The sequence below is a fragment of the Talpa occidentalis genome, unplaced genomic scaffold (genome assembly GCF_014898055.3).
Source record: "Talpa occidentalis isolate TD23 unplaced genomic scaffold, MPIMG_talOcc4v2.1 talOcc4.17, whole genome shotgun sequence".
NCBI classification, from domain to species: Eukaryota; Metazoa; Chordata; class Mammalia; order Eulipotyphla; family Talpidae; genus Talpa; species Talpa occidentalis.
The window spans coordinates 45255089-45282739 of NW_023601754.1; the positions used below are offsets into that span (position 1 = coordinate 45255089).

The 27651-nt window shown below is 47.3% G+C and overlaps 1 protein-coding gene across 1 annotated transcript in view; it reads left to right on the forward strand.

The window, feature by feature from the left end:
* The first annotated feature begins 3669 nt into the window (after positions 1-3669).
* The window catches only part of SAE1 (SUMO1 activating enzyme subunit 1), a 72045-nt gene continuing 48063 nt past the window's right edge, over positions 3670-27651 (forward strand). Inside the window, exons 1-3 of the mRNA XM_037516851.2 lie at positions 3670-3858; positions 19847-19958; positions 26083-26256. Of these exons, the coding sequence (XP_037372748.1) occupies positions 3761-3858; positions 19847-19958; positions 26083-26256 (384 nt within the window). The 5' untranslated portion in view covers positions 3670-3760. The remainder of the gene's footprint in view (positions 3859-19846; positions 19959-26082; positions 26257-27651) is intronic.

Sequence of the window (27651 nt, forward strand, 5' to 3'; positions counted from 1 at the left end):
AAAAAAGGCTGTACAGAGTGACCAAAGTTACCCAGAGCACAATCCAGTGTCTTTGAGATTTAAAGGTGATGTGGGCCTAAAAGGAAGAGCAGGGAAATAATTAAAACTAGAATGAACCAACATACTGATCTTTGTTCTGTGTATCTCCACCTTAACCACCTTTTAGAATTATCTGGGGAGCATTTTGTAAAAACCCCAATGTCTCAGCTTTACCCCAGACCAATTAATTAGAGTCTCTGAAGGTGGGGCCTGGGCATTGTATTTGCTGCAAAGCTCCCCAGATAATCCTAATGGGCAGGTGGGGTTGAGAACCACTGCCTGGCAAACAGTCACCTGGGGGGAGGTAATTATGTAATCCTGAGAGCCTGAACCACTGAATGCCTGCTCTCCACCCCTTGGCAGTAACAAAGTCTCTGTTTGGGCAGCTGTTCTGGTTAGCTATTACCCAAAAGCAGACAGCCCCAGGGGTTTAAGCCAAGACAGTTAAGAAAGGGGTCTCTAGTATTTGTACACCCCTGATCATGTCAGCATTACTTACCACAGTCAAAAGATAGATTGAAGCAACCAAAAAATCTCTAATTGGATGAATGGATAAATGAGATGTGGCAGTACTTACAGCGGAATATATATTCATCCTTAAAAAGGAAGGAAATTCTGATATGTGGAATTTAGGGATGAATCTCATGGACATTATACTAAATGACTCACCCCCAACCCCACCCCATATCAGTTAAAAATGTCAAAGCAGGGTTTCCCTGGTGGTGAAAGGGGTTAAGATGCAACCTATGAAGCTATCCACAAGTTTTCGAGCCCCAGCCAGGGAGCTACCCACATGGCACAGCAGACCTCTCCTGCCTGGCCTGCTGCTCCCCTCAGCAGTGTATTTCAGTCAGTCTGCCTGTTCTGTTCCTCACTGTCTCTGGTGAATCCTCTCACCCCCCCACAACTCTGGTCTGTACCCCAGTTCTTATATGCATAAATAAATAAAAAATATTTAAAAAAAAAGTCAAAGGATTTTTGGACATGTTTTAAACTTCCTACAGTGTCTGGGGGTGACAGGATGAGGGGCTAGGCAGACAGTCTCAGGAAAAGTCAGAGAATAAACTTAAACTCTGGCTCTTGGCAGTTGCCATCCTCTCCTCCTGGGGTTCTCCTCTTACTTTGTTAGTTTTAACCTTTCTTTACTCTGCAAAGTTTAGCTGAAAGTTTACAATCTCAGAATGTCCTGTCCCAATCCCTACACTAAGTCAGATACCTATAGCTCCCTCCTCTCCCCCATAGTGTTATAGGACAGGGAGAGGGGCAGCCCAAACCCCGCAAACCTGCCTATTCTACATGGGTTCTGCCATCCGCCGCATCAACACAAAACATATGAGACTTTAATGAAAAGGAACTTTAATAAAACTAGGAAACAATACAGGAAAGGCAAAGAGTCTAGTTTCTAAATGAAGCACCCAAAGTTACCCGTCCCCTCGTGGGTAAAAGTCCATCCAAATGGGATTGGTCCAGAACAAGGCCCCAAAGCCTGCCACAAGTCTAAAGCATCTTCCAGTGGGGACCCACAGCAAAGGGTCACAAACAACCGGACAAGCCCGGAAGGAAAAGAGCAAAATCAACATCAAGATAAAAGCTGCCATTGTCACCTCCCCACGGGTCTCACCCACATCTGTGTCACCCAGTCCACGACCAAAAGACAAGCACAGTTTCTTCACGTGTCTCTAGGCTCCATCCTGCTTCCTTCCTTCCTCAGTCTCTTCCTGCAGCTTCTTCTCTTGCTGCTCAGCTCCACCCTCCCTTGGGTGGGGCAGGGAACCTCCCCCTTTCCTGGGGACCACCCTGTTGCAATAGCACTTCAACTTTCTATTTGTTCACATTTGTGCCATAATTTTCTCTCTCCCACTGGACTGGGACTGCCTCTATAGCAGGCGTGTGCCTGTTTTGATCATATCAAAAAAAAGATTGAGGGCCTCCCTGGTGGTGCAGCGGTCGAGCGCTGGGTTGCGAAGCTGCCCACAGCCTCTGCAGTGCCGGTTCTATCCCCGGCTGCTCCCCGGCCACCGGAGGAGGGTTCCACATGGCGCGCATACCTCTCCTGCCGCCCGCTGCTCCCCTCAGCAGTGTACTTCGGTCCTTCTGCCTGCTCTGCTCCCCGCTCTGGCTCTGGTGAATTCTCTCACCCTCCCGCACTTCTGACTGTACCCAGTGCTTGTATAAATAAATAAATAAATCTTTAAAAAAAATTTATGTATACGAGAACTGGGGTACAGGTGGGGGGGCGAGAAGATCCACCAGAGACAGAATGGGGAACAGAAGAGGAAGATTGACTGAAATACACTGCTGAGGGGAGCAGCAGGTGAGACAGGAGGTCAGCTCCCTGGGGGTCAGCTCCCTGGCCGGGGATTTTTTTTTTTTAAGATTTATTTATTTATTTATTTATACAAGCACTGGGTACAGTCAGAAGCGCGGGAGGGGTGAAAGAATTCACCAGAGCCAGAGCGGGGAACAGAACAGGCAGATGGACCTAATTGCACTGCTGAGGGGAGCAGCGGGCGTGGCAGGAGAGGTCTGCGCTCCATGTGGGACCCTCACCGGTGGCCGGGGTTCAAACCGGCGCTGCAGATCTGTGGGCAGCTTCGCAGCCCAGTGCTCAACTGCTGCGCCAACAGGGGAGGCACCCTGGCCGGGGATTGAACTCTTGCTGCAGGCAGCGGATTGCTTCATAGTGCTGTGACTTAAGCCCGTGTTTTATTATTGTAGCCCCAGAGACCTGGCACAAAATCAAACGATAGGAAGAATGTAATAAATATTTGTTAAACACATGAATTAGTGAACAATTTTTTGAGTGATAAAGTAATGCCTGCCTCCTCTACTACACTGTCCCCTCACACAGGGTTTTCTTTTTGTTCACCTTATTTTCACAGGGCCTAGTGCAGAGTATGATAACCAGACTCCAAGATGACTCCCAAATGATCCTGGCCCCCTTGTGGGGTACAGGCCAGTGGTGCGTGTGTGTGAGAGGATTTATCAGAGACAGAGGGGTGAACGGAACAGGTGGATTGATTGAGACATACTGCAGAGGGGACAAGCAGGCCAGTCAGGAGAAGTCTGCTGCACCATGTGGGTAGAGCCCTGGCCTGCGGGGATCGAACTCATGCTGCAGAGGCTGCAGATAGCTCTATAGCACTGAGACTTTAACCCTTGAGCCAGCAGGGAGGCCCCGACTTTTAGGCTTTAGATAAACCAAGAAGTTTAAAGTTTACAACAGGGGCCTCCCTGGGAACTAATCCACATGGTGCAGCAGACCTCTGCTGACTCCCCTGCTGTTCTCCTCAGCAGTGTATTTCAATAGATCTGCCTGTTCTGCTCCCCACTCGCTCTCTGGTGAGTCCTCTCACCATCACCCCCACCTCTGGCCTACACCCAGTCCTTCTATGCGTAAATTAAAAAAAAATAGCCGCCCACAGGACCACTTGGGCATCACCTACGGGCCACATGCCGGGCAATTCCGGGCCAGGACTGGCTGGCGCCTGTCACGTGACCGTCAGTAGTCAGCCCGCCTTTGAGGCGCCGGAGGTCCACGTGGTCCCAAGCAGCTCAGTCTGGCCGGGTCGCAGGGAATGGACTGCGCAGGCGCGGATCCTGGCGCAGGCGCAGGCGCAGACGCGGCCACGGGCGCGGGGCCGGCGGCGGTTGGCGGCGCGCAGCGCGGCAGTTCGGTTGGCTGAGCGGGATCAGAGCGGGGATTGCGAGAGCCGGCGCCATGGTAGAGAAGGAGGAGGCCGGCGGCGGCATCAGCGAGGAGGAGGCGGCGCAGTATGACCGGCAGATCCGTCTCTGGGGATTGGAGGCCCAGAAACGGTCAGGGCCAGAGCGGCTTGTGGGGCGGCGGGGCCGCCGCGGGCGCCTGGCCTGAGGCGTCCGCGGCCTCGGGGCGGGAGCGTCTCATCTGAGAGGCGAGGCGGGAATGTTGCGCCGGGGCCGGGAGCCCTTCGGCGAGGACTGCAGGGGGTGATTGGGGATGCTTCTGGAAGATTTCAGAGGCAGAGACGTGCCCCAGGGTGGTTCCGAGGGTCGTTCCGAGGGCTCGGAGGCTTCTGGAAAGGGGGCGGGAGCCGCGGGTCCTGAGGAGTCGGCAGGACGCTGACGCGGAGTCGGACGCCCGCGCGGAGCCGCGTCGGCGTTCGGGTCGGCGGGGGGGCTTGCATTCAGGGAAGGGGAGGGGCCGGGGGTGCGCGGAAAGGATGCAGGGCGGGGGGCGTCGTTCATTCATTCCGAGGTACTGGGCGTTGTTTTCTAGGCTGGACAGTGGGGAAGACTGGCGACCCTCACCGACGCGAGGTTCCATACCTGTGGCTTCTGAGGGGTGGGCCACGCTGAAAGAATGAGGGCTTTTGAAACGTTCTGGAGCAAGTTATTTCAAGTATGAGTCTCGAGAGGCTGGGGCGGGGAGCTCCTGAAGAGGTTGCTAGCGTCTAGGTGTGGGGGTGTGTTTAGAGAGGCCGGGAGACAGGTTGGGCGTACCCAACCTTGAATAGTTGCAGAGACTAAGTTGTTTTTTTTTTTTTTTAAATTTAAAAAATTACTTATTTGTGCATAGAAGAGCTGGGGTGTAGGCTAGAGGTGCGGGGTGGGTGGTGAGAGGATTCACCGGAGACAGAGTGGAGAGCAGAACTGGCGGATCGACTGAAATGCTCTGCTGAGGGGAGCAGCTGCAGAGTGGGGAGCAGTCATGAGGGTCAGCTCTGTGACCAGGGATGCGCTCATGCTGTAGTGGCTGCCGATGGCTTCATAGGGTTGAGGTTTAACCCCTTGCACCACCAGGGAGGCCCCTGAGACTGAGTTCTTTGAACGAGGGGATTGACTTGATCCAATGTTTACTGAGCACCTGTCTTAGCACTGTTCTGGGCCCTGAGCATGTAATACCAGGAACTAATAGACTCCTGGCCCATAGGGAGCTTACATTCTCCTGGGGAAGACAATAAGCACCGAGAAACATGATGTTAGGTAATGCAAGTGCTAGGGAGAAAAATAAAGTAGGATAAGATTATCATTATAAAGGATGGTGAGGTGGTAGAGTTATTTCCATAGGGTGGCCAGGAAACGCCTCTGAGGGCATACTTGGAGCCTCAGACCTCCTTGAAGGGAAAAGAACCTTGTCACCACCTGGAAGAAACTTCCCAGCACAGAGAAGAGCCAAGTGTAAAATCATGGAGGCCAGAGCCTGCTTTACAAATTAGCGAAAGGGTGGCTGGAGCCGAGTGAGTTAAGTTTTACATTTTAAATGTGCTGGAAAAGTCGATGATGGAGCATAGGAGTAACATAATCTGATTTGTGTTTTATTTTTAAATTTTTCCTTTTAAATTAAAAAAAAAATTATGCATACAAGAGCTGGGGTACAGGCCAGAGGTGTGGGGGTGAGAGGATTCACCAGAGACAGAGTGAGGAACAGAACAGGCAGACTGACGCTGAGGAGAGCAGCGGGCGAGTCAGGAGTAGTTTGCTGTGCCATGTGGGTTGCTCCCTGGCCAGCCAGGGGATTGAACTTGTGCTTCAGTGGCTGTGAACAGCTTCATAGGTTGCATCTTAACCCCTTGCACCACCAGGGAGGCCCTGATTTGTGTTTTATTATTTTTTTTAAAGATTTATTTATTTATGCATACAAGAGTAGGGGTACAGGCCAGAGGTGTGGGGGGAATTGTCTGGTGAGAGGATTCACCAGAGACAGAGTATGGAATAGAACAGGCAGATCAACCGAAATACACTGCTGAGGGGAGCAGTGGGGAGACAGGAGAGGTCTGCTGCGCCATGTGGGTTGCTCCCTGGCTGGGGATTGAACTTGTGCTGCAGAGGCTGCGGACAGCTTCATAGTTGCGTCTATGTTTTGTGTTTTATTTTATTTATTTATTTTTTAAGACTTATTTATTTATACAAGCACTGGGTACAGTCAGAAGCGCAGGAGGGTGAGAGAATTCACCAGAGCCAGAGCGGGGAACAGAACAGGCCGACTGACGAAATACAGGAGCAGTGGGCATAGCAGGAGAGGTCTGTCATGCCATGTGGGACCCTTGCTGGCGGCTGGGGATCCAACCGGCGCTGCAGAGGCTCAACAGCTGCACCACCAGGGGAGGCCCTGTTTTGTGTTTTAAAAGGCACATTCTTGCTTGTGGAAAATAGGGTGAAGTTGGGCAGAAGTGGAAAGGAGTTCCAGCGAGGACACTGTTGGAATAATCCACTTGAGACATAAGTGGTCAAGTATGTATTCTGGATTTATTAGAAGGTAATGGGGACAGGATTTGCTGAAGGAATCAGTGTTGAATTTAATTTTAGATGTTTATCGAGATGTATTTTTATTATTATAGTTCCTCTAAGGGAACTCCAAGTGGGGTAGGGAAGATATCTGAGGACTGTGGTTCCTTTGTGAAGGGGAAGGCAGCCAGCCACTGGCAGAGAATGCTAATAAAAGTTTTTTTTTTTTTTTTTTTTTTTTTCTCTGACTCTTTGTAATGTTGGACCAAATTGTCAGAACTGGGATGGAGAATAATAATAATAAAAGGGCCTTCAAGGGAACTTATGCAGTCTAGAGGTTAAAAACTGGGCTGATCTCTTTACATGGTTTTAACTTTTTGAAATGAATTGCTAACACTTAAAAATCTAGAGAATTGGGGCCTCCCCGGTGGCGCAGCAGTTGAGCGCTGGGTTGTGAAGCTGCCCACGGCCTCTGCGACGCCGGTTCGATCCCCAGCTGCTCCCCGGCCCCCGGAGGAGGGGCCCACATGGCGCGCAGGAGCCGCCCGCTGCTCCCCTCAGCAGTGTACTTCGGTCCTTCTGCCTGCTCTGCTCCCTGCTCTGGCTCTGGTGAATTCTCTCACCCTCCCGCGCTTCTGACTGTACCCAGTGCATGTATAAACAAAACAAACAAACAAACCAGCAAACAAATAAATAAAGCATGCCTCTATAAAAAAAAAAAAAAAAAATCTAGAGAATTGGCCAGGTTTGGAACAATTTGAGCATCAGAAAGAAAGCCTTATTTAGAAATATTTAATAACATGAAATTCTCCCAAAATAACTTGGAATTCACAAGGCCAAGATAATATTCAAACAAGAGGTAATTATCAAGAATATGCCTTCTGAGCCTCCCTGGTGGTGCAGGATGTTAAGACTCAGCATCATGAAGCTATCCGCAGCCACTGCAGCACGAGTTTGATCCCTGGCCAGGGAGCTACCCATATGGTGCAGCAGACCTCTTCTGTCTCCCCCCTGCTCCCCTCAGCGGTGTATTTCATTGGATCTTCCTTCTGCTCCCCACTCTGTCTCTGGTGGATCCCCCACACCTCTGACCTACACCCCAGCTCTTGTATGCATAAATAAATAAATTTAAAAAAATGTCTTCTGATATGATGAAATAGGAACTTTAGTGCATCACCTTTGAAGTTTTCTTGCCTAATACCTTTTACCCTAAGCATGCTTTTACTTTTTTTTTTTTTTTAAAGATTCACCCATTTATGCATACAAGAATGGGAACACATGCCAGATGTGCAGGGGGTGAGAAGATTCACCAGAGACAGAATGGGGAGCAGAACAGGCAGATTGACTGAAACACACTGCTGAGGGGAGCAGCAGGTGAGCCAGGAGAGGTCTGCGGTGCCATGTGGGTTGCTCCCTGGCCGGGGATCGAACTTGCGCTGCAGAGGCTGCAGTTAGCTTCATAGATTGCATCTTAACCCCTTGTGCCACCAGGGAGGCCCCCTAAGCATGCTTTTAGAGAACAGGAACAAATTGAAGGACATCAGTGAAGTAATGATAAGCTGTGCAGAATGTCGGGACATTTTATAAGACAGCTGCATTGGTTCTCTTCCAAAAGTTAATGTCTTGGAAAAACGAAATCTAGATTAGGGGCCTTCCTGGTGGCACAAGGGGTTAAGCACCGCACTATGAAGCAATCCGCAGCTTCTGCAGCATGAGCTTGATCCCCGGCCAGGGAGCTACCCACATGACGCAGCAGACCTGTCTCTCCCACTGCTCCCCTCAGCAGTGTACTTAAGTCAGTCTGCCTGTTCTGTTCCCCACTCTGTCTCTGGTGAATCCTCTCATCCCCCACATCTCTGGCCTGTACCCCAGCTCTTATATGCATAAGTAAATAAATCTTTAAAAAAAAAACCCTATAGATTAAAACAGTACAGAAAAAACAAACAAACAAAACAGCAGTACAGAAGGGAATCCAAAAGCAATGTATGAACCTTGACTGGATCCTGGTTCAAAAAGAACACTTTTAGGTACATTAGGGGATATCTGAATACATGGTGCTATTAAATGTTACTTAGGGGTGATTTGTTATGGTTTGTTAGATGTGATTTTTTTTTTTTTTTTTTTTTTTTTTGTGGGACCCTCGCCTGTGGCCGGGGAATGAACCGGTGCTGCAGAGGCTGCAGGCAGCCTCGCAGCCCAGGGCTCAGCCACTGTGCCACCAGGGGAGGCCCATAGGTATGATTTGTTATGGTTATGAAGGACAATGTCATTTTTTTTTTTAATAGAGGCATGTTTTGTTTATTTATTTGTTTGTTTGTTTTGTTTATACATGCACTGGGTACAGTCAGAAGCGCGGGAGGGTGAGAGAATTCACCAGAGCCAGAGCGGGGAGCAGAGCAGGCAGAAGGACCGAAGTACACTGCTGAGGGGAGCAGCGGGCGGCAGGAGAGGTCTGCGCGCCATGTGGGACCCTCCTGCGGTGGCCGGGGAGCAACCAGGGATCGAACCGGCGCAGCAGCTTCACAACCCAGCGCTCAACCGCTGCGCCACCAGGGAGGCCCGACAATGTCGTTTTTTTAGAGATATGTGCTAAAGGTGTGGTGTGCCATGATGTAGCCGTATGGTTAGTGCCAATACGGCAAAATGCTTACTGTTTTTTCCTACCTTTATTTATGTTTGTTTTTTTTCCTTCATGAGAATTGGGGCGGAGAGGAGGATGCATCTGTCTCTTCCCCACCCCCCACACATACACCCAAATCTGGTAATTTCACATAGTTAATGTTTTTTGTCTTAAAAAAAGACCTGAGATCTCACATTGGTTGGGGCTAAGTAGAGGCTACCTCTATAGAATCTGGGTCCTCTAATTTACTGTTGTTTCTGTCAGCTCCACTAAGCTCATCCACAGAATTTTCTGGCCCCTGTGAGCATGTGAGTTTGCTTATCTTGCTGCCTAGCCCGTTACATGGATGAAGTTCAAAGAAGGGACCCCAAAGAAGGGACTCCAAGGTCACCCCTGTAGAAAAAGGACTTGATTCATTAACTTAGGGTTCCCTGCTGTTACTATGACAGTCCATTTTCCATCGTAGTTCATTGTTTCAGTCAAATTAACATAAAGACAAGCACTGAACCTGGTTCCTATGTGTGTTCTCAGAATGTGTGCTTCAGCATGCTTTTCACAACAAATACATGTCTTACTTTCCTCCCACTCAGCAATAATTTCTCCCATGTCTAAAATTGAGGTAGGGGCCTCCCCGGTGGCGCAGCGGTTGAGCGCTGGGTTGGGAAGCTGCCCGCAGCCTCTGCAGCGCCGGTTCGATCCCCGGCTGCTCCCCGGCCACCGGAGGAGGGGCCCACATGGCGCACAGACCTCTCCTGCCGCCCGCTGCTCCCCTCAGCAGTGTACTTCGGTCCTTCTGCCTGCTCTGCTCCCAGATCTGGCTCTGGTGAATTCTCTCACCCTCCTGCACTTCTGACTGTACCCAGTGCTTTTTGAATAAATAAATAAATCTTTAAAAAAAAAAAAATAGATGTAGGAAGAACGACTAGAAAGAGGAGAGTAGATTATAAGCTCCCTGAGGGCAAACCTTTTTAAATGCCCGGTAATTAAGATCTGGGGTTTGACTAGTCTCTCTAATGTCCAGAGTTTGCCATTGTATAGACATTCAGGTTTTTGTTGAGTGAATGAAGTGATTGTACAATGTGAAGACCTAGAAAATCATGAAACCAGCATCCAATTCCTAGCTCTGCTAACTAGCTTTCTGATTTTGGGTGAGTCACACAGTTTCTTGGCCTTAGTTTCCACATCTGCATAAAAGAGTGATGAATGTGTCTAAATCTTTGAGGTCTCTTTCAGTTCTGAAATTTTGATTTTCAAAAAAGGGACTACAACTATTTTCCTATTTTAGACACTTCCCAGCACTGCACTGTTCAAAAGAACTTCATTTGCTTCTGTAGATACAAATTTGCCATAAAAGTACCACATACTAGAAGGGAGTCTTGGTTGTTTCATATTGGGACCAATTTTATTGCAATGATTGTTAGTTATATATGACTTTCAGCTCCAGAACTTCTGAGTTATTTAACCCTGGGTACATTTCTTAACTTCTCTGTGCTTTAGTTTTGTCATTTATCAAGTGGAGGAATAGAAACTATTTTATAAGGTAATGGATGAACAGTGTCTGCACACAGAAAGTGTTCAGTAAATTATAGTTAGTTACTGACAAATATAAATCACCAGCAATAAAAGAAGGGAAACTGTAGGAAATAGGAGCTGCCAGAAGGCACACGTAAAGCAGGAGTCCAGATGGGTGAGGAAGACTGTAGGAAGAGCAGGTTTTCCCCAAGTAGATCACGCAGGGGCAGCAGCCGTAAGTTCTGTTTTGGATTCTGACAAGACATTACATAAGTAAATGGGCTGTTGGATGGGGCAAGATTGTATTTTGTATGGAAAGTACTGGACTAGTAGTTAAAAGAGTGTTTCTAGAAGGAGAAAACAGTTAAATCTGCCAAGTGGTGATGCTCCCACTGTTAATTGGGTTGAAAACACTAGAAACCTAGTTCTTTATTTGTCTCTGTCCCTTTGTCCACAATTTGTGTCAGCTCCACTTACAACTCATCTGTCATCCACACTAAATATCAATTTGCCCTGTTTTTCACACTTTCATCCACCTTTCTATCTACATTTTTCACTTGAAGCCATACCCATCACCTCTCATATGCCCTCAACAGTCTCTTTATTGATCTCTCCTGTTCCATTCTTTTTTTTTTTTCAAATGATGGGAAATAAATGATTTTTTTTTTTTTATAATAGAGGCATGTTTATTTATTTGTTTGTTTGTTTTGTTTATACAAGCACTGGGTACAGTCAGAAGCGCGGGAGGGTGAGAGAATTCACCAGAGCCAGAGCGGGGAGCAGAGCAGGCAGAAGGACCGAAGTACACTGCTGAGGGGAGCAGCGGGCAGCAGGAGAGGTCTGTGCGCCATGTGGGCCCCTCCTCCGGTGGCCGGGGAGCAGCCGGGGATCGAACCAGCGCCGCAGAGGCCGCGGGCAGCCTCGCAACCCAGCGCTCAACCGCTGCGCCACCCGGGAGGCCCTCTTTTTTTTTTTTTAAAGATTTATTTATTTATTTATTTATGCAAGCAAGCACTGGGTACAGTCAGAAGCGCAGGAGGGTGAGAGAATTCACCAGAGCCAGAGCAGGGAGCAGAACAGGCAGAAGGACCGAGGTACACTGCTGAGGGGAGCAGCGGGTGGCAGGAGAGGTCTGCGCGCCATGTGGGACCCTCGCCTGGTGGACGGGGATCGAACTGGCGCTGCAGAGGCTGTGGGAGCTTCGCAACCCAACGCTTAACCACTACCACGAGGGGAGGCCCTCCTGTTCCACTCTTGACTCCATTATGTATCATCCTCCATGAGGAGGCATGCTGACTAAAACAAGTATCATATGCTCTCTGCTTCAAGGGGTGTTTCCTGTTATACTCAGAATAAAATCTGTAGCCTTTTATGTCCTGCCTTTTCTGGCCTTGCCTGAATCTCTTCTGTTTCTCAAATCTGCTAAAGCGCCCTCGCTCCGGCCTTGGGGACTTTGTGCTTACCCTAGACCAGGTTTTTGCATGACTTATGCTCCACATTAGACTCTCGATAAGTGTGAATTGAATGTGAATGTGGTCGTCTTAAGAATTTTTAACCAGGAAAGGAATACACTGGCGTGGCTGATTTTACTGTGTATTGTCAATTCAAAGGTATGTGAAGGCAGGCCTCCCTGGTGGCCTAGGGATTAAGTCTCAGTGCTATCACTGTGACGCCCCACCACAGCGGCCTGAGTTTGATCCCCAGCCAGGGAGCTAACCCACATGGCACGGCGGACCTCTCCTATTTCTTGCCCATTGCTTCCCTCAGCGGTGTATTTTAGTAAATCTGCCTGCTTTGCTCCCACTATGTCTCTGGGGAATCCTCTCACCACCCCCCGCACCTCTGGCCTGTACCCCAGTTCTACACAAAAATAAAATTTAAAAAAAGGGAAAATTGTAACAAAACAAAACCAAAGATGTGTGAACGCTCTGGTTCCTTCCTTCCTAGAGATTAAAAAGGTATTCTGCAGCGGAAGGTAAAGATAGGAGAGCAAGTCAGCAAAAATTTAGAATTGACTGTGTACAGGCAACATGGGGGAGGAAAAGTCATCATTTGTGGTCAGAACTGAATTATCATCCCAACTTTGGCTGCTCACGAGTTGTGAGAACTTGGATGGATGCTTTTTTGAGCCTTTTCTTTTATCAAGGCAGGCATGGCCCCACCCAGCGTCTGTGGAGGCCCTTGGACTTTAGGGGGAGAACTGTGCAATGTAGAGAGTGTGTATGCTTTTTTTCTGAGAAAGAAACATGGCGAAGAACCATAATCAAGGATTCCATGAGGTGCTGCAGCTGTGTCATTACCTAGCTTTCTACCCTGGTACTCAGGGAGCCCTCTGAGGGGTAACTTTGCTACTGTTGTTACCCGTGGACTCTGTGTCCATACATCCTAATTCCTGGGACCTGTGAGTAAATCACCATACATGACAAAATGTACCTTTGCAGATTTGATTAAATTGAGGATTGTGCAAAGATGAAGGGTGTGATAGGGAGATTACCGTAGATTATCTGGGTGGGTCTAATAATCAGAAGGCCCCTTTTAAGAGGAGGGCAGAAGGGTCACAGTGTCATCTTATGATTATTTGTGATATTGAGGGACAGGTAACCACTTTGGAAAAGTCTTGTCTGGATGTATAATTTTTTTTAATGTGGTTTTTTTTTTTTTTAAAGATTGATTTATTTGTACAAGAACTGGGGTACAGGTCAGAGGCGCGGGAGGGTGAAGGGATCCACCAAAGACAGAGTGGGGAACAGAACAGGCAGACTGACTGAAATATACTGCTGAGAAGAGCAGTAGGCAAGATAGGAGAGGTCCGCTGCGCCATGTGGGTTTCTCCCTGGTCGGCCAGGAATCGAACCTGCGTTGCAGAAGCTGCAGACAACTTCACAGTGTGGCGCTCAACCCTCTGCGCCACCGGGGAGGCCCTTTTTTTTTTTTTTTTTAAAGATTTATTTATGCATACAAGAGCAGGTGTACAGGCCAGGGTTGTGTGTGTGTGTGTGTGTGTTCACCAGAAACAGAGTGGGGAACAACAGGCAGATCGACTGAAGTACACTGCTGAGGGGAGCAGCAGGCGAGTCAGGTTAGGTCTGCTGTGCCATGTGGGTTGCTCCCCAGCTGACCAGGGATCGAACTTGTGCTGCAGTGGCTGCGGACAGCTTCACAGGCTGCGTCTTAACCCCTTGCACCACCAGGGAGGCCCTAAAAAAAGTTTTTTTTTTTTTTTTTAATAAAGTCTGAAGTCAGTTTCACTGAACTACAAGGTGTTGGTAGAGCTCTGCTCCCTGTGGAGACTCTAGGGAAGAATGTTTGCTTGGCCTTTGTAGTGTCTAGATGTCACCTGCATTCCTTGTCATGGGGCCCTTTCTGTCATCCCCACAGTCAGCAGCGTAGCACCTTCAAGTCTTTCTTCTCAGACTCTGACCCTTCTGTCTCCCCTTTAGGACATTTGTGATTATTGGACCCACCAAGGTAATCAGGGTAATCTCCCTATCTCTTCTTCCATCTTTGGCAAAATCCTTAATTTAATCTAATCTGCAAAGGTCCCTTTTGTCGTGTAGGATGATTTATTCACGGGTCCCAGGGGATAGTGCATGGAAATCTGGTGGTAGTGGCAGCATTTTTTGTCTACCCCATTTAACTTCCTTATCTGTGAAATGAGACTACTAATAGTACTCCACAGTTAATACATATAAATTGCTTAGAACAGTGCTTGGCAAACAGCTATTGTTTAATTTAAAGTGTTAACTGCTATTTAGCGGCTATTATCTATTCTTTTTAATGGCTGCCTAGTTTTCTATAGTGTGTTTACCACGGCAGTGTGGCCTCAGAGCCTGTCATTGTAACCGCCCTACCTTATTGTTGCCCTTATATTCTTGCTGATTATTAGTTACTTTCTAGTTGTATATCCTGGAGCAAGGTAGTTAATTTCTTTTTTTAAATTTTATTTTATATATTTTTTACATCATTCCTCATTTTTTTTTTAAATTTCATTTATTTATGCATAGGGCACAGGCCAGAGATGGGGGGGGGGGTGAGAGAATTCACCAGAGGCATAGTGGGGAACAGAACAGGCAGATTGACCCAAGTACACTGCTGAGGGGAGCAGCGGGCAAGTCAGGAGAGGTCAGCTGCACCTTGTGAGTTGCTCCCTGGCCAGGGATTGAACTTGTGCTGCAGAAGTTGTGGATTGCTTTATAGTGCTGTGCTTAACCCCTTGTGCCACCAGGGAGGCCCCTCCTCATTTATTTTTTTAAATGTATGCTTTCTCATCTCGGTAGTTAACTTCTTGAGCCTTTTTTTCTCAGCTGCAAAATTGGGATAGCAAGGTAATCATAGATTATCGTGAGCACCAAATGACATAATACAGTACAGAGCTTAGAGCTTGCTTGCCACATGGTGTTCAGTGTTAGCTGTTATTATTTTATGACATACCAGATTTGCATAATTCTGCTGAAAGACACTGGGTTTCTTCTGGTGTATCTATTAACTCAACTGCTATTTGAGCAACAGTATACTAAGTGTCACACGCAGTCATAGATGCTAGGGAAACAGTGGTTTTTGGAGCTTACATTGTAGTGGAGGACAGGGACGTGAACATATAAACAAGTAGCATGATTCCAGATAGAAGAGGGTGTCCTGGACCTACTTTGGATGAGGCAACCAGTGTGGACTTAAAAGGAGGGGACAGTTGAGGGATTTCCTGGTGGCTAAGGGGTTGTCCCAACACTATGAAGTTATCCACAGCCACTGCAACACTAGTTCCATCCCCGGCCAGGGAGCTGACCCACATGGCGCAGCAGACCTCTCCTGTCTTGCCCGCTGCTCCCCTCAGCAGTGTATTTCAGTTGATCCGCCTGTTCTGCTCCCCACTCTGTCTCTGGTGAATCCACCACCGCCCTGCACCTCTGGTCTGCACCCCAGCTCTTGTATGCATAAATAAATAGATTTTTTTTTTTTAAAGGAGGGGACACTTGAGATATACAGAATGGATTATGTGAAAAGTTGGGGAAAGAAGTAGAAAACAGCTAGTGCCAGTGTCCTGAGGCAGGAGTGACTATGCTGTTTTCTGTGGGCAAGTTACCAAGGAAGACAGTAGATGAGATGGGAGTGGTACATAGATCTTTCAGGAAGAAACTTGCATAGGGAGCAACTGAAGATCTGAGGAGAGTGCTGTAATCTTTTTAAAAAGCTCTCTCTGCCTGAGGTGGGGACAGTGGGTTGTAGGGGGCAAGAATGAAAACAGGGACACCAGGCTGTTGTAATTTTGTGGGTGAGAAATGATGGTGACTCAGACTAGGGTGGTGTCTGTGGAGGAGGAGGGAAGTAGATGGACGATGCTGTCGTGAATGTGTGTAGGTGGATTTTTGTGCCCACTCGAGTCTTCCTGTAGGGTTGATTCCTAGAAAGGGAATTGCTGCACCAGAGAATGAATAATAATAGCTGGCATTCATTAACTGTTGACTATGTGCCAGGTACTATTTTAAGTGCTTTTCATGTAATTGAGTCATAAATAAGCTTGTAGTCTTAGGGCCCCTAGCATGGCTAAGGATTTAAAAACTTAAATTTGATATTCAGTGTTGATGGCAGTTGAATAAAAACCTCTCAAGCTGTCTGAGCCTGTAGAGCTCTGTAGGAATGTAGGTATCGTGGAGTAGCCACATGGCTAGCTTTGACTTATGTCGGTGGCGTTGAATGTGCAGTTGCACTAAGAGTTCAGAGGATGGAGTGCTTCCTTGCATCTGCCCTGATAAAGGATTTTCTGAGAAAATCGCACTGGAGGGGGATTTTGAAGTCTGGGACAAAGCCTGGCTGGGGGTCGGGGGGGCAGTGGTGCTTTCAGGTGTGCAGAACATTGCAATTTGGAGTTTGCAGGTGGGCAGATGAAGCTTTTGGGAGTGAGTGTTCTGGCAGTAGTGGGAGTTCAGGCTGGTGATGTAGCATAGAGCCAGTATTGAATGGCCTTAAATGCCAGTGATAGATTTTTTTTTTTTCCACTGTTGGGTTTTTTAAAAATCAGAATCAAATCAAATTGCTGAACCCCCCCCCCTTTTTTTTTTTAAAGATTTATTTATTTATTTATACAAGCACTGGGTACAGTCAGAAGTGTGGGTGGGTGAGAGAATTCACCAGAGCCAGAGCTGGGAACAGAACAGGCAGACCAATGAAATACACTGCTGAGGGGAGCATCGGGTGGCAGGAGAGGTCTGTGCGCCATGTAGGACCCTCGCCCGGCGGCTGGGGATCGAACCGGGGCTACAGAGGCTGCAGGCAGCTTTGCAGCCCAGCGCTCAACCGCTGCACCACCATGGAGTCCCTGAACCCTTTTTATATTTAAGTAATGGGGATTGAAGAGTTTAGTAAGCTCAAGTAACTGTTGTCTGTTATAGGCCAGCATTATGCTAGATGGTTTTGCACACACATTTCACCAGGTTCCAATGGGGTTAAATGGCGTGAAGTCAGAACTGGTACCTCCTTTTTAATCATAGATAAACTGAGGTTTAGAGAGATTATGCAGTTTGTCCGGTTCACCCACTTAGAAGTAATAGAGTCAGGATTCAAACTCAGGAGTCAAACCTAGAAGGCATTTATTAGTGATCGCAAGTGCCCATTACTGAAGGAAATTCAAGGAGAACAGAGCCTGAGAAGTTAGTGGGGTTGGACATTAAGAGACCATTGGTAATGTTTGAAGAGGCAGGTTTGCAGAAGAGAGCTGGGCCTTTCTAGCTGTGTCCTCCAGGTACTTGCGTAGCCAAAAGGAAAAGACCCAGCTGTTCCGAACAAAAGAGAACTTGGAAGTGTTAGGGCCAGGTGAAGGGAGAGCTTGTAGACCGAAAGTGGCAGCAGACCTCTGGCATCAGGGCACTCAACCTTTCTGATGTCAAAAGTTTAATATGCGCGCTACATTCTCTTTGGAAACACTGCTTATTATATGTGCTGTTTCAAGGAATCCTAGCCTGGGCAAAGCAGCATACTTTCCTCCTCTTACTTGCTGATACAATATTACAAATCTGATAAGAAACCTGCTGTTCCTTATCTCTGTTCCTTACCTTGCCTGTGTGGGGTAAGCCCTGTCTCTCCTGCTCTAGCAGGGTTGTCACGGGAGGGAAAAAAGGAAGACTTGAGTCTGCTTGCCTGTGGTTGGTAGTGGGAGGGCCCCCTAGAAGAGTAGCAGTAATGGAGAAGCTGAGATCAGATGTAATGCCTTTGAGGGAAATACTGTCAGTCTTCTCCCCCTCTCTCCAGGTTACCCGTTGGTGGTATCAGTGCAGGACATTCCAAATCTGCTAGTATCAAGCAGTGTGGGGTTCTGTTTTATCAGTCAGCATTCTCATTAAAGACTTCTGGTCTAATTACAGGCAAGTGTCCATAATTACTCGAACCGTTTTTGGAAGAGAGTTTCTCCATGTTCTCCCTGTTACTGGTACTGGTTGAGATAGACTCATTTTATAATGAGCAAATAAGTAACAAACTTATTGGTCAGCAGAACTTGAATTTATGTGAGACTATTCTTAGTTCTTACTAATTCTTTTCACTGTGAATAATAATACATTTGCTGCAGAAATATTAATGGGTTTGATTATAGGGTACTGTAGCCTATGATCCTGATGCAGTCTCCTGACATACAATGTAAATGCTTTATTTCCATTTGCAATTCTGAAGCATTCTGATTCTGAAACACTTCTGATACAGAGGATTTCAGACAAGATAGTTGTGGACCTGTACTGCCGCTCACTGACCTTAGAATTAAGTCCAAGCTTCTTGGGATAGCCCAGCTTCTAACTGCCTCATCCACTGCCACATTCTAGACATAACAAACATTTCCTAGCTAGACCCTTTTTTGTGCTGCCATTTCCCCTTACATATTGTAGCCTAAAAAGTATCCTTCTCACCACCTCTCATCTTACTTGACTCCCACCCACCCGGTTGCACTCCCTTCCCCACGCCTTTCAGGCACACTTAGAATAAAATCCAGACTATTCACAAGGTCAGGGAGCCACTTTATGATGTGAGCCCTGATCTGTCTGCAAGTCTCCTTGCTGTTTTGCCCTTTGCTGACTGTTCCTCAGCTACTCTGTCCTCCACGTGCCTGCAACTTGCCTGATGTGCCTCTGCTTCAGGGCTTTTGCACTGGCTGTTTTCTCTGGAATACTTGTCTTCCGAATATATACGTTAGTACTTCATTTCATTTTGATTTCTGCCCAGCACCTCCTCAGTAAGACCATTTTGATCGGGCATCCCTGGTGGCGCAAGGGGTTAAGACGCAACCTATGAAGCTGTCTGCAGTCACTGCAGCACAAGTTCGATCCCCAGCCAGGGAGCTACCCACATGGCACATCAGACCTCTCCTGACTCGCCTGCTGCTCCCCTCAGCCGTGTGTTTCAGTCGAAATGCCTGTTTTGTTCCCCACTCTGTCTCTGGTGAATCCTCTCACACACTCACCCCCACCTCTGGCCTGTACCCGAGTTCTTGTGTGCATAAATAAATAAATCTTTAAAAAAAAAAAAAAAAGACCATTTTGATTGTCCTGACTAGAGTAGCATCCTCCATCATCTCTATCCTTATGCTTCATTTACATCACTTCTTCGCATGCTTTTGCAACAGGGTGGTCCCCAGGAAAGGGGGAGGTTCCCTGCCCCACCCAAGGGAGGGTGGAGCTGAGCAGGAAGAGGAAAAGCTGCAGAAGAGACTGAGGAAGGAAACAGGGTGGAGCCAGGAGACCTGGAGGAGGCACATGGAGCCTAGAGACACTTGAAGAAACTGCGCTTGTCTTTTGGTTGTGGACTGGGTGACACAGATGTGGGTGAGACCTGTGGGGAGGGGACAATGGCAGCCTTTATCTTGATGTTGATTTTGCTCCTTTCCTTCCGGGCTTGTCTGGTTGTTTCTGGCCCTTTTCTGTGGGTCCCCACTGGAAGATGCTTTATACTTGTGGCAGGCTTTGGGGCCTTGCTCTGGGCCAGTCCCATTTGGATGGACTTTTACCCACGAGGGGACGGGTAACTTTGGGTGCTTTATTTAGAAACTAGACTCTGCCTTACCTGTATTGTTTCCTAGTTTTATTAAAGTTCCTTCCCCTTAAAGTCTCCTATGTTTTCTGTTGATGCGGCGGATGGCAGAACCCATTTAGAATAGGCAGGTTTGCGGGGTTTGGGCTGCCCCTCTCTCCCTGTCCTATAACACTTTCTTGTCTCTCTGTTTCCTTCACAAAGTGTGACTCTGGGAGGGCAGGGATTGTGTCCATACTGTACAGGGTGCCTGGCACCATAGGTGCTCAATAAATATTTGTTGAATGACTGGTTCTCTGCTGGAAGGACTGGGGCCTGTCTCCTAGATTTGTGGCCATGGTGCTTCAGGGCTCTTTGTGAAAACCAAAAGTATTTCCCAGTTACTTTATCTTATTCTGTTTTTCAGTGATTCAGTAAACTTCCTCTGTTTCTGTTTAATTGACACTACTATCTGCCTTACAGGTTGCGGGCCTCCCGGGTACTTCTTGTTGGCATGAAAGGACTCGGGGCTGAAATTGCCAAGAATCTCATCCTGGCGGGAGTGAAGGGACTGACCATGCTGGATCATGAACAGGTTAGATATTCAGCCACCTCATCAGTCCCCTTCGATCTCTCCTCTTCAGTATAAACATGTGGCGATTGTGTGAGTTCTGCTTGAACTGTTGGAGCCTCTGAGAGGAAGGGTGGCTTTGATGGAGAATGACAGTGTGTGGATTGGGCTTGAGTTCCAGTTCCTCTGCATCCTAGGTGGCTGGCCATTGGCGATGCCTGTCATCTTGTTGAGCTTGCCTACCTGTGTAGAGGGTGTTTGTGAGGACTAGAGGAGTGATTTTCCAATTCGTGCCAATAAATCGCCTGAATAATTTTTTTTAAAAGATTTATTTATGCATACAAGAACTGGGGTACAGGCCAGAGGTGCAGGGGGTGAGAGGATTCACCAGAGACAGAGTGAGGAACAGAATAAGCAGGCAGCTTGAAATACACTGCTGCGGGGAGCAGCAGTCAAGTCAGGAGAGGCCTGTTGTGCCATGTGCGTCAGCTCTCTGGCCGGGGATCGAATTCATGCTGCAGTGGTTGCCGATAGCTTCATAGTGCTGAGACTTAACCCCTTGTGCCACCAGGGAGGTCCCCTGGACAGTACTTTAAAATAAAGTCTAGAAATCTTTTTTTAGGTAAAATACTTCAGAGATTGGCATGTGACATATTAATGATGTCTGTTTGACAGTGAACAAGGTCCTCACTGAGTAGAGCACTGAGTGAGGTGTAGATTGAACAAAAGTAAACGATAATGAAATTATAACAGTGTACCTTCTTTGGGGTTTTAGGAGAAATACATTATTAAGTTCCACTGCAAGATGAAGAGAATCATTGGTGGTTCACTTAATATCACAGTTACAAGTTGAGCTTTGATATGAATTTGAAACTTCCGAGGAAAAAATTCCTGCAAGCTAGCTGCCCTGTTAACAGCCTAAGCGCTGCCTGCTTTGACATCTCCCTAGCCACACTGCCCCCTAGAGGCAGGAACACTACACAGGAGGGAGAATTTGTAGTGTAAACTGGGAAAGAGCAAGACCTAAGCAAGAAAGGTTCCTAAACTTGGAGACATTTGGCTGGAAAATGAAACCACATGGGGGTTGGGATGTCCCAGCTGGTTGGGGGAGTCTGAGAATGGGGAATGGCCAAGTAGCAACCTCGAGGGCTGTGTGAGGCCTTTCTCCCACTGCACCAGTACAGCAATAATTGCCACTCAGGGTTGTGTGAATGGACACCTTGAGGACTTAGTGTGCCTTCTTCTGTGAGGCCTAACTTGTTCTCAATCCCTCCTGCATTTTTTTTTTATTTTTAAAAAAATATTTATACAAGAACTGGGGTACAGGCCAGATGCATGGGAGGGTGAGAGGATCCACCAGAGACAGAGCGGGGAACAGAACAGGCAGACTGATGAAATACACTGCTGAGGGAAGCAGCGGGCGAGACAATAGAGGACTGCCTTACCATGTGAGACCCTTGTGGGCCGGCCGGGATCGAACCGGCACTCCAGAGGCTGCAGACAGCTTCACAGTGCTGCGCTCAATCGCCTGCGCTACCAGGGGAGGCCCCCACTCCTGAAATTTAGTTTTTTTGGGGAATTATTTGGAAAAAAAAAAAAAAAAAAGTTTTCCAGGTGTATCTAATAGGGAGGGTTAGGGCCTCCCCAGTGGCGCAGTGGTTGAGCTCCGGGTTGCGAAGCTGCCCGCAGCTTCTTCAGTGCCGGTTCAATCCCCGGCTGCTCTCCGGCCACCGGAGGAGGGTCCCGCATGGCGCGCAGACCTCTCCTGCCGCCCGCTGCTCCCCTCAGCAGTGTACTTTGGTCCTTCTGCCTGCTCTGCTCCCTGCTCTGGCTCTGGTGGATTCTCTCACCCTCCCGCGCTTCTGACTGTACCCAGTGCTTGTATAAATAAATAAAAATAAATCTTAAAAAAAAAAGCAAACATTGTACAAAAACAAAACAAAAAAATAATAGGGAGGGTTAGAACCACTGTTTTCATGTAACCTGGTCTAGTCATTACTCAGCCTGACTCCCTCCTCATAAATTGACTAGTTCATCAGCACTTGTGGCTGCTCTGCCCTTTGCAGTTTGCTTGTACTTTCCCCCCTGACTGGAAACATTCCAGGGAGACAGCGCTTCCTTATTGCAGAGGCTTTGGAATCATGCAGGCTTGTGCTTAAATTGCGTCTCCTCAAACTGGGCAAAGGACTTTACCTCTTAGAGACTGTTTGTTCATCTGTAAAATGAGGATGTTGATAGCTTGCCCCACCTTTAGAGTTTTTCATTTTGTCTACATCAACAAGTGTCTGAGAGCACATCTGCCGGCTACCCTGCAGTATGCTAGGTATTGGTGATGCAAAGTTATACAAGATTTGGTTCCCGTCCTCAAGTGTTTTTCAGAAACTAGTACAGCCCCCCGATTCAGATTTTGGCAGGGAGACAGGAAAGGCATCCTGGAGTTCTGACCTGAGCTGAGTCTTAAAGAACAAGGAGAGATTGGGCCTTACTGGTGGTGCGAGGGGTTAAGTCTCAGCACTATGAAGCTATCCGTAGCCACTGCAGCATGAGTTCAATCCCCAGCCAGGGAGCTGACCCACAGGCACAGCACACCTCTCCTATCTTCCCTGATGCTCCCCTCAGCAGTGTATTTCAGTCAGTCTGCCTGTTCTGCTCCCATTCCCCTGTTCTGGTGAATCCGCCCCCCCACCCCCCCACCTCCCCACCCCCCCACCTCTGGCCTACACCCCAGCTCTTGTATGTATAAATAAATATTTTAAAAAAAAAGAACAAGAAGAGGTTTATCAAGTTGAGGGGCTGTTTTAGGCAGGGGGCATTAATACAAATAGCATGGCAGATATAGTAATTAAGAAGCAGTTTGGTGTTTTTAGAGGTTGAAATCCAGAGCATTGGGGTGGGGCGGCTTGTGGGTAAGAGCCAAGTCATGAAGGGCTTGCTGGTAAGCTCTGCCATAAGTTTTTTTTTTTTTTTTTTATAGAGGCATGTTTTATTTATTTGTTTGTTTGTTTGTTTGTTTTGTTTATACATGCACTGGGTACAGTCAGAAGCGCGGGAGGGTGAGAGAATTCACCAGAGCCAGAGCGGGGAGCAGAGCAGGCAGAAGGACCGAAGTACACTGCTGAGGGGAGCAGCGGGCGGCAGGAGAGGTCTGCGCGCCATGTGGGACCCTCCTCCAGTGGTCGGGGAGCAGCCGGGGATCGAACCGGCGCCGCAGAGGCTGCGGGCAGCTTCGCTACCCAGCGCTCAACCGCTGCGCCACCGGGGAGGCCCTTTTTTTTTTTTTTTTTTTTAAATTAATTAATTTATTTATACAAGCACTGGGTACAGTCAGAAGCACGGGAGGGTGAGAGAACTCACTAGAGCCAGAGCGGAGAGCAGAACAGGCAGAGTGACGAAGTACACTGCTGAGGGGAGCAGCGGGCGGCAGGAGAGGTCTGCGCACCATGTGGGACCCTCGCCCGGCGGCTGGGGATCGAACCGGTGCTGCTGAGGCCGTGTGCAGCCGCGCAACCCAGCGCTCAACCGCTGCGCCACCGGGGAGGCCCTCTGCCATAAGTTTTTACTTAATCCTACGGGTGGTGAACATTCATTGACCAGAGTCAAGTGGTGGCCTGGTTAGCTTTGTCTTTATGTAGGTCACTAGTTATTGTGTAAACTATGGTTGGTGCCAGATACATGGTAGAAGACCACGTGGATGGCTGCTTTGGTGACTTCACGGAAGTCATGGTCTTTGGTGATAGAGCTAGACATGTACTGAGGTGAGAAAAACTTAGGTGGGTACAGTTGTTATGTGGGCATAAGGAAAGTGAGGGAATAAGGACAGTAGCTGATGCTTACTGCTGGGTGCAGAGCAAGGTTCTAAGAACTGTAGTCGTAGTGACTCCTTTTGTCCTCACAACAAAAGGTGTAGGGATTGTCCTCCCTGTTTTACAGATAAGAAGATGGGAAAAGTAAAGTGCTGAGTCTCCCGATGTCTCCATAGTTACATGGTACAGACAGGCCCAGGTTGTCTGACTTCTGGCAGTCACCTGCTATGGAGGAAATAGCAAAGATTTGAAGACCAGGTTTTTGGGATAGGTGATGGAATGGGTGGTGGATGGCCTCAGCAGTGGACAGCAAAAGTTGGAGACCTGTGGGGACCCAGAGGAAATGTCTATAGGCAGGTTGATATAAGACACAGATGGGTCAGAAAGCAGCCCATCCGTGCCAGTCTGAGTAATTAGAAAAACAGCAGATTTTGGTCGAAACTAAAAGTGCTTGTGTGTGGGGGGTGTGTGTGTGTGTTAATAGGAGCTGTACATATTGGTACACAAACTGGTAAAAAGGAGTGATTCTGAGCTGGAATCTTGGGGACAGCTGTACCTCGTGGGGCTCATATAGAGAGTGGAATGTCCAGCGAGGGAGGAGGAGAGGCAGGAACTAAGAGGCAGGGGAGCAGATAGTAATAGTCAACACTGAGAAGAGTGAAGCGAAAGTACATTGTTTTAACATCCTCATTCTACATGTGACCCCCGACCTCGCTCAAGGTCACGCGGTAAGTGATTGAGCCAGGATTGGAGTCAAAGATTTGAATCTAGCCTGAATCTAGTCTGAATTGTCCTTAACCACTCTGATATACAGCCTTTTGCTGTATATACAGCTGTATATACAGCCTCTGATATACAGCCTTTTGCTACGTAATAGGATCCCTGAAGAAGCGGGACAGGACAGGTCGAGGTTGGCCTTGAATGGGAGCAGGACCCGTTCATTTTCTTGGCGACAGGTTACTAAGGATATGTGTGTTGTCGGTAGTGGGCAGGAGAGTGGGGAGATTCCTTCTGTTGAACAGTTTTATTTTATTTTTTTTTTTAAGATTTACCCATCTATGCATACAAGAACTGGGTATAGGCCAGAGGCGCGGGGGGTGGGAGGAGGATCCACCAGAGACAGAGTGGGGAACAGAACAGGCAGATTGACCAAAGTACACTGTTGAGGGGAGCAGCGGGGGAGTCAGGAAAGGTCTGCTGTGCCATGTGGGTTGCTCCTTGGCCGGGAATCGAACTCGTGCTGCAGTGGCTGCGGATTGCTTCATAGGTTGCATCTTAACCTCTTGTGCCACCAGGGAGGCCCATCCTGTTGAACAGTCTTAGTGAAGGTGGTGAGGTCATAGGTAGAGATGAGTGGTTCAATTTGACAGTTTTAGTGTGTGAAGAGATACTTCATCTGTGTGGGATCTGTAATCCTACTGGTTGGTCAAGTGATTCTTACTTTTTTTTTAAAGATTTATTTATTTATTTATACAAGCACTGCAGTCAGAAGCGCGGGAGGATGAGAGAATTCACCAGAGCCGAAGTGGGGAGCAGAGCAGGCAGAAGGACCGAAGTACATGCTGAGGGGAGCAGCGGGCGGCAGGAGAGGTCTGCGCGTCATGTGGGACCCTCCTCCAGTGGCCGGGGAGCAGCCGGGGATCGAATCGGGCGCTGCAGAGGCTGCGGGCAGCTTCGCAACCCAGCGCTCAACCGCTGCGCCACTGGGGAGGCCCGTGATTCTTATTTTTGGGGTTCTGCGCTGCTGACAATCTGTTGTTAACATCATGCCCCATTCATCTCAGAGGAGAGGCCTGCTGAGCCATATGTGGGTAGCTCCCTGGCCACGAATCAAACTCAGGCAGTAGTGGTGACAGCACTGAGACTTAACCCCTAGGCCACCAGGGAGACCCTGTGTTTAATTTTTTGCATTGGTCTGATTTTAAATCACTGGAAGGCCAGAGGGCTACATTCTTTTAAATTATGTGTGTTTTCCTCTGAATGCTTAAGACACATAGTAGATGTGTTGGACACATAGTGGATATCACTGATGGTTACCAGTCACCTTGTCAGCCTTTACAAATTTAAGTGAAAGAAGAAAACATGAACTTTTCTCTTTAGAATGCATTTTCTTTATAAACACAAGGGGGTGCTCTTTCACCATCAATGCCCAGGAACATGAAATAGTTTATCTCTATTGTAAAGCCTCAGAAAGGAAGCGTATAGGCAGTCTGCATTAGGCAGATTCCTGCAGCAATAAATTAGGTTACAGGTAACTTAGTAACCTTTTGAAATGGAAAAGCTTGTCGTTGTTAACAATTGTTTTCCCCAAAATTCAAGTATTGAAGAAAAAAAATTATCCGTAGGTATCTCCAGAAGATCCCGGAGCTCAGTTCCTCATCCGTACTGGATCTGTTGGCAGAAACAGAGCTGAAGCCTCTTTGGAGAGAGCCCAGAATCTCAACCCCATGGTGGATGTGAAGGTGGACACTGAAAATATAGAAAAGAAACCTGAATCGTTTTTCACTCAGTTTGACGCAGTAAGTTTCACAAAGAGTGTAAAATCTACTGTGGGAATTAAGTAAACCAAAGCATTAGTTTTGTGTATATTAGGTGCATTTGAAAGCTCATATTCTAAACTTTATTCCACACAAGTTTATAAACGGTTCTGTTCTGTAGGCTTAGAATATTGCCTTAGTAGATTGAAATATATATTGCCGTCGTATGTTGTGTTGGTCTGTAGATCCAGTCTGTTGGATCCGCTGTATCTGTTTGTGACTTGCTGCCTGTCTGCTGGTTTCCTTTGGGCATATGTTCCCCAAGCAGGTTTCATCATTGATGTCTTTGCCTTCCTTCCAGAACCTTTGCACATAGCCTTGATGCATTTTTATTGCAAATGTTTTCTCCCCAAACTTAACAAGTTGGTGATTAATTTCTGTAGCAGAGACTTTTTTTTGGTTACAAATATCAAACTACAGCTTGTGTTTTGTCTTAAAAAAGAGCACACCTGATCTTAGTCTGTCTCTGTCTCTTTCACACAGCCACTTTGACCATGTTGCCATGGATAACTAGACAGAATCACTGTAGTCATAAGCCAAATGAGGCATATCCAACCTCATTTGGTTTCACTGCCAAATCTATGCAGAGGTGAAAGGATAAGTTAAATTCTATTTCAATGTCTGTGACCTTTCAGACATGGTTCCCTGTACCCTGGAAAAGCTTAACAAATGTTGGATAACTGTGAAACAATCACAGATGATATACTTGTTTTTTAAATGAAAGGCCCATTACATGAGAGGTTAGAATTTGGGCTGGGTAGTTTGTTTTTCACACTGTTATATTTCATATGTGCATCTGTTCAAAATGGGTTGGTAATGATGAATCGTCTGTGCATTTTGTCTTTTTTTTTTTTTTTCTTTCCCTTAAGTCTGTTTTGTAATTCCAGGTATTGGAACATTTTCGATTTGGATATAAGTCTTCATTTCTTTATCCATAGTAACTACATTTGGTTTATTTTAGGTGTCCCTTGAACGTCTAGCAATTAGAAGGCTGAGAGAAGTGGGAATTGGGGCTTATATAATGCATGTGCACAGGCCACAATGATGGCTCGTGTTTGACTGGTGCTTGTAGGTTTTACTCTCACTTTTGACTCTACAGGGCTCCACTGGTGAGTTGGTGGTGTGTTCAACTGTGACTTTCTTGCCCTTTAGATTTGATGTTTCCTTGGGTGGCTCCATCATTTGAATGACAGCAGGGGCATACATACTCTGCTAGTGTTAGTTCAACGTTCAGGATGCCAGATGAGCAAAGAGGTTCTATCAAATGAAAAAATCCTTTTGTGATTTCTTTTCCAACTCTATGTTCAGAAGAAAACATATTCTGTTTAGAAGTTGTCTTCTTGGCCCCGATCACAAACCCTTTCTCAAAAAGATGGT